Raw genomic sequence first — 12,184 nt, 5'->3', positions numbered from 1 at the left:
CGCAAAACATATTTTGTGGTACCTACACTTTTATTGTAACAGATAGTTACATGCAAAATTTAAGATAGTTTTGTTTAAACTGATTATACACATATACAAGACAATGCCATCTTGTGATATAAAAAAGTTACAATTGCGGTTCTGCGATGTTCGGCAATGCGGGTAGTCACGCAAGGGGGGGGGCGCCCCTGGGACCCCATATGTATCCGCCACTGGTCGGGCCCCTTATTCACCCCTAGGGTCCGTCTGGCCAGGTCGGCTGGCGATCGCCGAGGGTCCCGAGCTTAGAGGGCCCTCACAATGCTCGCGTCTATCGTGAAGGGTAATAAAAAAATTCTCAGACTAGTTGGACCAAAGTTTTTTGCGTTTTCATTATTTGATTACTTTACTGCATACTCAGTGTAAAAATATCATTAAAATATAAAAAAAGGAGTCAGAAGGTAAAGAAAACCGAATGCTTTTTCGATAGGGTCATTCGAAAAGGTTATTTAAGAGGTTTTCTAAATTTCAGAGCAGTTTCTGTGACAAAATTCAATAAAGAGATGATAGAACCATAACGCATAATTATTATTTATAAGCTACGAAATTCTCACTTTTCAAAGTATTTTGTCTCACGCAATTTCTATTTTTTAATTAACTTTATCTAGTTTTTAATAAACAGAATAGCGTAAAATCCATTATCGGGCATAATATACTTATCCAAAAGTTTTCCCGAATCCCCAGTAAGGTGGGATTCATCATGAGCCCCTGCCGAGGGCCTCCAATCACCCCAAACCGCCCTTGGCTCCCCCTTATACACGCTCCTGTCCCTCATTCATAGTTTCACGCGTGCTAGCGGAAAACACGAGACGCAATAGGGTGGTTTCCTATTATTTTTTTATTGCCTAATTAGAAAGATTATTACTCCTGGAGTACGTATTTCACGGTTTTAGATTTTTAAATGACGATATCTATTTTTCGCGATTAAATGAAAAGTAACATTTTTCAAGCGCACGAAAACGCGACGGCTAAGTATGAATGCTGGGAAATCTCCGTGTGACGTCGTTCTGGCTCCCGCTGCCGCAAGTGAGGTGACCTCGGGGCGAGGCTCTGAGCGCTGATACGACGCAGGATGCTAGCAGGTAGCAGAGTACCCTGCTAGCTGGTAGCGCTTGGCTTAAATAAGGATAATTAATACCTTATCAAACGAAGAAAACTTTCCGACCTTATACAGTTTTAATAGGTGATTATGTTTCCCTGAGCTCTGTGCCTCATGCATGCATTGGTAATCTCAGACGATGTAAAACTCATATCTACTCGTATAGAAACTAGGTCCCTGTGACGTCACGTGGAGTGAAATCGCATGGGCGCCAATCTGGCATTTTTCAAATGAGGATAAAATTGACCATTGCCATTCGTCTAAACCGGTATTTCTAAAACCAAATAACTTGTATATTATGAATACACTAATGGTGGGTAACGAATCGCAATCAATACCTTTCGTTTTCTTTGATGAAGGAAACTACCCTATTCTGTTATTCGCTAGATCCAGGTCCTACACTTCGGTTAATGCCTGTTTACACGATTCATTAACACGTACGAATTACTGTCTGACTGCATGAACGATTTTGGTGGAACGGAACATGCAGGGGCGGCATCGGCATCAAATTTGGGAGGGTCATGACCTGTATCCGGGAAGTATGGAATGTAGAGATGGGCGTTTTTACGGAAGGGAGTGCTACGCTCTACGATCAAGGGCGTACCCAGGATCATAACTGGGGGGGGGTGCAAGCCATGGTCTGAGGAGGTGCAAGCCATGATCCTTGGGGGGGGCAAACCAAGTTGTGATATTAGCAGGGATGCCGACATAAAAAAAATTTTGGGGGGCCCAAACCGGGGATCTTGCCCGGGGAAATTTTATAACTAAATAGTGAGTTTTAAGTTTTTAAGCAATTTAGAAGAGTTATATGAACATTAGAACCCTAATAACTCGAATCTCGATATCTGGACACTCCGGGGAAAATCGACAAGCCTGACACATTTTTTGCTCACACCCATAACGAATTTTTGAGGAGGCTCGGGCCCCCTCAGGCCCCATGGAGTCGGCGCCACTGGATATTAGTTTATGAGATTATTTCCTTGAAAAAATAGTTTTATTTTAGTTACCTATCTTATACTAATACATATCATTTTTCGTGGGTAAGAAAATCTTTTGAATGCTTTCGTCTCAATGCAGTACTGGTTTTGATAAAGACTTGGCCTCTGCCCCTAGCTGGGTACGCCCATGGCTACGATAAATACAACTCATGTTTGGGACTTGTAGCCATGCATTTGCATATACACTCCCTTTACTCCCCTACGGCGATATAAAAACTATTAAAAATTATAAATTTTTAATTAAAAATTTGGGGGTCGTGACCCCGATACAGGGGGGTCGCAGCTGCGACCCCCCTGTATCCACCTCTGGGTACGAATTCATGGATCAAATTAGAACAGGTTGTATATTCTGCGCATACAATCACACAAGTTGCGTGGTTACACGTTGCATTCCCGCGTTCATACATTAAGAAATTAACTTGTGCGAGCTAACGTACCGTTTAAATGGACCTTTATACCCTATTCCCCTCCCACACCTCCGTACGGAGTTTAAAAACTTCCAGTCATTCACTCCATCCTCTCCCATTGTGCAAACGCCCTTGGCCTTGAAAGATCGCCCAGCTGATTGTGAGGGTAAGAAGCAGAGGGGGGCGCGCGACCAATCGTGGAGGCACCATGGCCAACCTGTTGAGATACGTTGAGCGTAAGCGGCACTCGTAGCGTAGCGCTTTCGGCTGTTGACCGGGCGACGGGAAGGATGATATGTGAGTGGGAGGAGGCAGCGATGGGATTCGAAAGCCGGTGATAGTGAGAATTTTGTGCTGTTGGCCCAGAAAAACGTGAAGAGGGGTTCCCGTTAGTCCTTTCAGCTGGTCCGTGTCGGTCATTTTCTTTGTGTGAGAGCGGTCGGTAGGTTTCAATCGGAAGACTACATTCATCAAGTCGTTCAGGAAGCACTGACTTTAGCTTTTTGGTTTACGACTGGGTCCGTGACTCTTCAGGGTCAAAGTCGTCATAAAGTTTTCTTATCTCCTGTGTGTACCCTAGGCGTATTAGTGCCGGTGTGATTACAGAATTGACACTAATTTTAAGCAAATCTAGGAAGAAGGATTGCATTATTGTTGGACCGGCATTTCCCTACAGTGCACCGAAATGAAGGCGATACTGTTGAGGGTTTTCGTGTATTCCCTGGCATTCTTCTATGGGTCCTTGGTCGCAGTGTATATGTTTTTCTCTTGGCTTCGGCACCCAACGAGAAACATATTTAAGGTGAAAGAAAGGCCGACACCCCCTGAATGTTTGAATGATGCCAGTCTTGGAGAGCATCACTACGTTCAACTAAAGGTACGTTATCACTCCTTTTCACCTTGATTGAGTACTATCTTTTCATCGTTTTCACTCCATAACTGTTATTTCAGAATGTGAAACTCCATTATGTGGAAAAAGGTGACAGGAAAAAACCTCTCATGCTCTTCGTGCATGGCTTTCCAGAATTTTGGTACTCATGGCGTCATCAGATGAAAGAATTTTCTAAAGATTACTGGTGAGTTTTAACGGTATAATTGTTTGAAAGAACACTTTCATTCGTCTTAACAACGAATTGATGTTTATATTGCATCTTTTGCATGCGTTTCCTCTCAGGACTGTTGCCATTGACATGAGAGGCTATGGAGATTCTGAGAAACCAAAGAATGTAGCTGACTACTCGAAAACTAACCTAGTAGATGACCTCAAGGATCTCATTATTGCACTTGGTGAGAACAGATTGCTGGAATTAATTTTTTCTTTTAATTAAGGCAATCATGCAGTCAGTTAAAATACAACCCAGATTTATCTCAAAGATTGGCTTCAAATGGGCTTGCATAAGTAAGAAAGTTAATGCTCCAAATCTTGCGACCTGAAGTATCTCCTTACTGCAATGGGTCTATCTGTGATTTATTATTGCTAGTGAAAGTATGAGTTTGCATATTCTCGCTAACTATTAAGTAACTCTTAGAATTTGACTATTGCCTATTTGGGATTTTAGACAAAAACTAAGAATTTCAGGTGATTTGGCAAGGAGGGGAATCTCTGCAGTTGCATTTTTTTAAACATGCATTTGCTTTATCTTTGGTCCTGTTCTATCTCCATTCAGATTTAAAGCCGAAACGTGATTAACCTCCGTGGTTAGTTGTATTATTTTCTTGTTACCTACATCCTGGAATCATCTTAACTGTTGGGGCCTTCAACATGCTCTGGGATTTATAAACAAATTGATTCCCACAGTATTATACTCTACAGCAAACTTATTATGCCCTAGGAACAGTGGCGGATCCAGAGAGGGGCTTGGGTATCCAATTTAAACTGGATTAAAATGGTAATTTTGTTTGGACCCCCACTACAGCTTGGAGTTTACCCCCTAGGCCTCCCGCCTAGTTCACCACTTTTTCCATATCCTTATTCCCCCGCTGCGTAGGAATCTATATTTTTGTTGCCCTATCTATTTAAACTCGCTTGTTACTATGTCTCCTGAAAAACTATCATTTATATGCCTGTCATTTTCCTAGACTTAAGCTATCTACATGCCATCTTAAATGCTTGCTTCTCATGTACAAATACTGTCCTCCCCTCTCCCTGCCAATTTTTGGGAGTATGGGCTGTTTTAGGAGGTACCACCCAGTTGTGAAGGACATATTATTTTCATGAAGATGCCAAAGTATGCCCTTCTTGTTACTTATGCTATTGCCATAAATAAAAGGTTAGAACTCTCTGCTACGTATATTTTCTGGAATTTCATTACAAAATAAGATTTTTTAGTTAGCCTCTTCAGGCAATGATTTCCTAAGCTTTGAAAAAACATCAATTTTAGATCAAGAATGGAAATATCTTGTACGATGTGAGGCATGATGTGGTGGAAATTCTCAATATTAGTGAAATTGAACATAGTAATATTTCCACCGAGTTTTATTTGACACTGCTCGTTTCTTCGTTACAAAAAACATTATCTTGTGTAACATAAGTCTTAAGAGTTCTTTCTGATATAGGTGTTAGTTCTTGAAGGGAGGGGGTAAGGTGGAGGATGGGACATGGGTGTCGAGAAGTGAGAATATTGAGGGTAGTGGGAGAAAGGGTCGTTTTTTCAGGGTTTCGGAAGAGGAGCAGGGTGGGGTGAGGGGAAGGAAGGTTCCAAGGTGGGTGGGTGAGGGTACCACGCACGTCTTCACTGTCTTCTTTCACGTTGTGGTCGTCCGGATGGAGTACTTGTCCAGATGATCTTCTTCTCCTGGGTGGTTGACCCCGTGTCCTCCTCCTATTGCTCTTATGTGGTGTGAAGGGGGGTAGGGTGGTACCGCATTTGGGTGAGGTTGTGTGAAGGGTTGGTAAAAAATTTAATAAAACCTTTGGATTTGCATAAAATAACAATTCTTTCCATGAAGCATTAAAAGCCATTCTCCGTCAGCCCCTTTCTCCACGCATGTGGATTGTACCCTATATATCTCACCGTCCCCATTGACCCCGAAAAAATTCATTGGAGTCCAAAGGCTTTTAAATTTTGTACCAGCCCTTCACCCAAAAGCTGTACCACCCAACCCCCCCTTCACACCATAGAATAGCAATAGGAGGAGGACACAGGGTCAGCCACCCAGGAGAAGAAGAAGAGTCTGGACGAGGATTCCCTCCCTTCAAGCACCAACACCTATACAAGGAAGAACTCTTAAGAAATTATGTTACACTTGATAATGTTGTTTGTTACAATGAAATGCGTAGTTTCAAAATAAAACTCTGTGGAAATATTGCAATGCCCAATCTTACTAATAAAAAGAATGGATATGCTACTTTGGAAAAAAAGAAACTGATTTTAAGTTTATCACAGTAAAAAAATTTAATGTAGGACGGTCATCGTCTACTTTGTGGGTTCTATTTTAACGAATGAATGATGTGCATTTAATGTCAAATCAGGGAAGTTTTATAATAATGGCTTTACGGCTATTTATAATATGGCTTAGAAAGTTGGAAAATACCATTTAAAGAACACAAAAATTCTTATCAAGTATTCCCTTGTCTTAAATTTTTTGATGTCAAACATTTGAAAAATATTTTACATCAATGATTGTCAATGTTGGTGGTTGCTTTCGGGAAATGCTGCGTAAGTAACATTATCTGCTCCACATTTCACTCCTCCTACTGGGAACGTTTTGAAGAGAATGCGAGGGAAACCGTTTTTCGTCCCGAGCTTATATAGGTTTTGTTAACCAATTGTTGACCCAAAAATCAATGATTGTCATCCATGAAGGCTGATCTTTGTGATGAACTATGTGGTGCATATTTGCTTTGTGTTATCCTATCATGATGAAACCTCCTCTACTTGTTTTCCCATGTATGAGTTAGTTTTGAACCTCAGCAGTTCAGACCAAAGACAGAGTGAATTGGCTGCATGTACTCTGTCCTAAGATTCATTTGGTATATTTTAGAGTGCAACCGCATAAATTCAATTATCTTCAACACTCAGATGTACAGTTGAATATTTACTGAGCAGCCTTATTCCTTACCGAAGTCACCAGGTTCTGCAGAGAAAATTGTATGTTGGGGTGAATGGTTAATTATTAAACCCATTTAGTCTGGCAGGCCAATATATGTATAGGCTCTTACTTAGTCCATTATTTAATTTGCTATAACGTAGTACATTGCTATTACTTATTTCAGTAAACATAAAAATATTTTGTCAATATTAACAAGTTTTATCTCATCAATTTAAAATAACCTTATATAGGAATGTTATAAAATAGCTTTGTATTGTTTTTTTCCTGGTTGCTACATTTTATAAAAATACCCCCTGCATTTCTCGCCAGGACCCCATGAAGAAGGATAGCACTAAGAGAGTTAATCAGCCCCTTAATGAAAAAACAATAACTTGTTTCAATATTAAAACACCAAGTTGGAGCTAAACTCCATTCTTTTCAGAAATTTAATGATCACAGCGTACTCTGCTATTGTTAATAAAATTGTAACCCATGCCTTGGTAACTTATTTATGTTTTGTTAAATTTCATAATTATCTCATCAAAAAAACTTAGAAATTGTTATTCCCTGAAAGAAAATTGAATATTTACCCAAATTATTTGTTTTAAAGATCATTCATACAATGATGTAATCCAAATATGCTTCAGCATGGTACATAATTATTATAAAATATGTTATAAGAATGAGTATTTATGTTTAATAATTGTCATTGTCTATTTTTATTCCTCAAGGAAAAGAGAAATGCATTCTTGTGGCCCATGATTGGGGAGGTGTCGTTGCCTGGAGCTTTCTGATGAAGTACCCAGAAATGACAGAGAAGTATATCATCATGAATGGACCAATGTCCCTTGCTTACAGAGATGCTGTGCTCAACGACAAAAAGCAACTATTCTTGTCATGGTATGTAACTGTTTGCTTTATTATAACTTATTACACTGGACAGTGATTATTGACGTGATTGCAAGGAAATAGCTAGGTGCCACATGCGTATCCATTTCTTATTCTAGAGCCATCTTAAAAATTTTATGACATAGGGAGGTTTGTTTTGATCATTCAAGATCAATTGTTGTGCAAACCCAAACACACATTAGATTATTATTAGGGGAGTCCTTTGTTCTGTATTGTAATAAATCTCAAATCATCCCAGCAACCGTTTAGAACAAAGGAACTCTTTACATATTTACTTTCAAACCTTAGGTAACTTTTTAAAAAATTAGGCACTATCAGATAGAATGCGTCCAAATTGTTGTTCTGATTTTCACTCTTCTCTGTCTGCAAGTATGGGCACATATTGGAACACATATTATACCAGCTTCAAAAAATGCAATGAGTGGATTAGGTGAGCAAAACATTATTCAACATATTTTTGATGCTGAGACGAAATTAAACTGTGTGAGTTGTCTTCAAGTGAGAATTTACGCATAAAATACCAATTTTCCCTTGTTCCGAGCGGCTACAATAGGATTACTGATTCATGGCCCAGATAGTCATTTGTACTGTCTCTCATATTTTACAATGTCATTCAATGCAACCAGGCAATGCATTTTTATTTGAGGCATTTATATTGTCTCTGGGGTAGAAAACGCGTAGATTTACTTCATCATACGTAAGTAGAGAGTGGGAATAGGTCAGGGCCAGGGAAATTGGTTGCAACATTGCGTTCAGCATGGAAAAAAAATATGTACTCACCTTCAAAACATGCACTAAGAGGTGTTAAATGCAGATATGTTCAGCAAAAACCTCTTTAAAGTTATAGTGTAAGGAGGACATGTGATGTGAATATGGGTAAATAGCAAGGAACAGTGGCACAGCGAAGGGGGGTTTTGGGGGATAAAACCCCCCCCAGAGCTCACAAAAATTTTTAAGTTAAATCTATTTTACTTGATTGGATTAATATTGCTTATAGAATAGTGTGAGGATTAATAAAATATCCCTCAGAAGGCCGTAAAAATCACCATTTTGAACCATTTATCTTAATTTATTTCGGCGGAAGGCCTCCGCACCTCCCGCTTACCCTGGCGGGTATGCACAACCCCCAAGCTCCCCAGTATTAGTTGCGCCTGAAACCCCCCTAGCCTTAATTCCTAGCTACGCCCCTGGCAAGGAATGATAACATATATGTACTGTTGCAAAACTTTCTGTCCATCATTTAGATGGGACTTGGTCCTTTTATGTATATGAGTGTTAAAAGTTGCATTTATACTAGCTTAAAATAATTGTTTTTCATGTAGGTATGACATAAATCGTCAGAAATAATTTAAAGGAGGGAAAATTGAAGTGGTTCAGCACAAATTGTAGCCCTCAGAGTTGTGGTTACCTGTGAACAGCCTTGTAGTTAAATGCTTATTTAAAATTTCTACTGCTAATACAAGAAATTGATGTTTTAATTTAGACTGCTAATTTTTTTGTACAACATTTACAAACGAATACCTTAGACCTCAATTAATAATTAGGTTGATGTGATACCTGAGCTGTGTATTTGCATACATAATTGAATTATCAATATGTATAGTGATTTTGGCGATATTATTATTTAGTATCTGCCGTGCTTGTCAATGTTTCTATTTACTTTAAGTCTTGGATTCTCTTCTAGTACTGAGAAAAATCTTTGTTTTTGGCCTGGTTACATACCTTTTTCATTCTTACAGCTGGATCTTAGTAGTCAATCGTCCTTAATTTAAAAGTAGCTGAAAGGAATATTGATTTACATAATCATTATTGGAATATTCAGTTTAGAAGAGCATTGACAAATATGGTTAATTTTGTAGGTACATATATTTCTACCAGCTTCCATATCTGCCTGAATTATGGGCTAAAAGCAATGACATGAGAATGTTTAAAATACTAAGAGCTGGCAACAAATCCAGTAAGGTGACTAACGAAGATATTGAAGCCTACAAGTACACATTTGGAAAACCAGGTGAGTAATTAACTTCCATAATTTAATGTGCAATGTATGTAATTTGCAGCTTTGTAATTCGTTCAGTCAATTCAGTGATGATGTTTTCATTTGCTGCAAAGAATTGCAATATTGCTTAGCGTTAAAAAATTATTAACAGTAAATTATTGGAATCCATTCACGTGATACAAAATCTACTTCTTTAATTTGAAGTCAACTGTTATGTATACAATCCCAATACTTTTTTCAATAACTTTGTTTATTGTTATTTTTATATTATGTTTATCAAACTTTGTTAAAACTTTAGTGGGTATTTGTCATTTTAGTATAATCTATTGATATTTCTCTGCATAACAGTTTTAGTGGCTCTAACAATTTCCAAACCATGCTGGTTGGTTTTTCATAGGAGTCTGGCATAGGCAGATTTAGGGGGGGGGGCGGGGGCATGTGCCCTCCACCCCAGACGCTCAAAAAAATGGGAAAGATTTTTATTATGGCTGTCATTATATTAGTTTGGCTTTGTGTATTGCAAGTTCTCAATTATTTAATTTCAGGTTATTAACTTTAATATTAAAATAAAGAGAATATTTCGTACAGTAGGTAATTGTTTTATGTTTTTTTTAATCTCTAATATGAGAAGACTGTTTGCCTGTCAGACCCTTGTGCCCCCCCAGAAAAAAATCCTGGATCTCCCCTTGGAGTCTGGTAAAAATTTCTTTCGAAAAAACGATCAAAATCGTTCAGGAAATGTTGGGGTCACCCAAACAGTGATGCAGAGACATATTAAAGGTTTTAATAGTGACTGTTATTGGAGTTAAAAATTTAAAAAAAGAGTTGTGTAATTATATGCTAGCATGATTGAATTCAATTGGTAAATGTGTTTTTTTTTAAAGGTGCTTTTACAGGACCAATCAATTACTACCGAGCCAACTTCGTGGGAATGGTGAATAAGGACAGTCCACGTCAGACGAGAAAAATAACTGTCCCAGGCTTGGTTGTGTGGGGTAGTAAGGACTTCTTCCTCGACATTCGAATCGTAGAATACACAAAAAAATATGCAGAAAACCTTGAAGTGGAAGTTATTGAAGGAGGAAATCACTTTGTTCAGCAGGATGAGCCTGAGAAAACCAATGCTGCAATGAGGAAATATCTTGCTAGCTGAAGTAAATGTTGCCTTTATTTTTGTATTTCTGGTTATCAGGATTAGCTAAAATATTTTATCACTTTGTATTGATGTTGCACTTTTAGCGAAGTTCCTTGTTATTTTTGTATTGAAACAAAAAATATGGTGGAGAGAGTAAAAGCCTTTATGTATGGAAGCGATCAAGGATTTGGTGTTGATACTGCCAAATGAAATTAAAGATTTTATGGCCCAGGTATGTATTTTATTTTTGGATTTCTTTTCTTCCCTTTTGAACATTTTTTTATTTTTGATGCCCAAACAAAGCAAAGCTAATAAAAGTCTGTCTTATTCAGATAAGTTAAAGTGGTTATTATCTGTAGGAATTCTTAGGTCTTTTTTCATCAATAGGCAGATGTTATTGCATTGATTTTTGATGTGTTGTTCATTTGAAAGTATTTTTTAGGTATGTTAATCAAAAGAATAGCACTATCTAAGGAGACATTAATGTATATGAAAAAGTTGGTGACAATTTTGATTTGTAAATGTGTAAGGAAAAGAGTAGCGAAAAGTCTGAAGTGGAGCATAGCAATTTACGGAGCTGGAACATGGACACAGAGAAAGGAGTATGAGAATATGCTGGAGGCATGCAAAATTTGGGGTATGGAAGAATGGGAAAGGTGAAATGGATGGTGAAGAAGTGCCCCCCCTCCCTCCCATGGGCGGCCCTGCAAGGGATTCTGAGAACCATGGATGTTAGGTAAGTATGGAAGACTGAGGAAGAGAACTAATTTCATGGATAGGAGATAGTGTTGTAAAGCGACAGGCTGGGGCAATAAACGAAAAAAGTATCCTAGCAACATTTGTGCCTCTAAAACAAATTGATTTCCTCTCTGATGGCATATTTTTCTGAGGCAAGGATCCCTGAGGAAACTCAAACTATGTAGTTGCATTCTCTTCTTCTCTTATCATACCATAGTTAGAGCCAAAATAACACCTTCATCCTGATGGATGCAAATGTGTGTCCAGGCTGCATTGCCAAGACACCAAATAAGGTGCATTCATGTCTCTGAAAGACTGTTTTTTATGCGGCAGAAAAAAACATCCATTTTTCATGACTACATGCAGAAAAAATTCCAGGTTGAATTTGTTAAGGGGCAGAAGCGGCTAAAGCGTTGCTAAATCTATTGGCAATGACAGCAAAATTATGAAATTTTCAGCTTGTAAGGTCCCGACACAAGGGTATAGGCTTGACCTAGAGGTCTCAAATTTTTTGGATTTTATTTTTTGGTCTGTTCCACAAATTAATGTCAATGGAGGAGATTTCCCAATATGACTTGTTTTTTTTCAATCAACCCAATAGGGTGGTTTCCTATTATTTTTTTATTGCCTAAATCGAAAGATTATTACTCCTGGAGTACGTATTTCACGCTTTTAGATTTTTAAATGACGATATCTATTTTTCGCGATCAAATGAAAAGTGAAAAATTTCAAGCGCGCGAAAACGCGACGCGTAAGTAGGAATGAAGGGAAAAAGTCCGTACGACGCATTTCTGGTTCCCCCTCCCGCCTGGTAGGTGACCTTGATCG

General features: G+C 38.4%; 1 protein-coding gene across 1 annotated transcript; it reads left to right on the top strand.

Annotated features, from left to right (window-relative positions):
• Positions 1-2,790: 2,790 nt before the first annotated feature.
• On the top strand, positions 2,791-10,849 carry LOC124162490 (epoxide hydrolase 4-like). The gene is made up of 6 exons (XM_046539044.1): positions 2,791-3,420; positions 3,495-3,619; positions 3,718-3,830; positions 7,307-7,475; positions 9,344-9,495; positions 10,368-10,849. Exons 1-6 carry the CDS (start codon positions 3,229-3,231, stop codon positions 10,634-10,636), a joined length of 1,020 nt encoding a protein of 339 aa, XP_046395000.1. The 5' UTR covers positions 2,791-3,228; the 3' UTR covers positions 10,637-10,849.
• Positions 10,850-12,184: the final 1,335 nt, after the last annotated feature.

Source organism: Ischnura elegans, chromosome 7, assembly GCF_921293095.1.
Source record: "Ischnura elegans chromosome 7, ioIscEleg1.1, whole genome shotgun sequence".
In the NCBI taxonomy this organism is placed as follows: Eukaryota; Metazoa; Arthropoda; class Insecta; order Odonata; family Coenagrionidae; genus Ischnura; species Ischnura elegans.
The sequence above is the reverse complement of the archived record's forward strand: the minus strand, read 5'-3'. Positions and strand labels throughout refer to the sequence as shown.

Excerpts from the sequence above, each read along its gene's own strand:
- LOC124162490 (XM_046539044.1), top strand. The coding sequence starts at position 3,229 with ATGAAGGCGATACTGTTGAGGGTTTTCGTGTATTCCCTGGCATTCTTC. Across the intron at positions 3,620-3,717 it reads GAATTTTCTAAAGATTACTG|GACTGTTGCCATTGACATGA; the intron begins GTGAGTTTTAAC and ends GTTTCCTCTCAG. Across the intron at positions 3,831-7,306 it reads GGATCTCATTATTGCACTTG|GAAAAGAGAAATGCATTCTT; the intron begins GTGAGAACAGAT and ends TTATTCCTCAAG.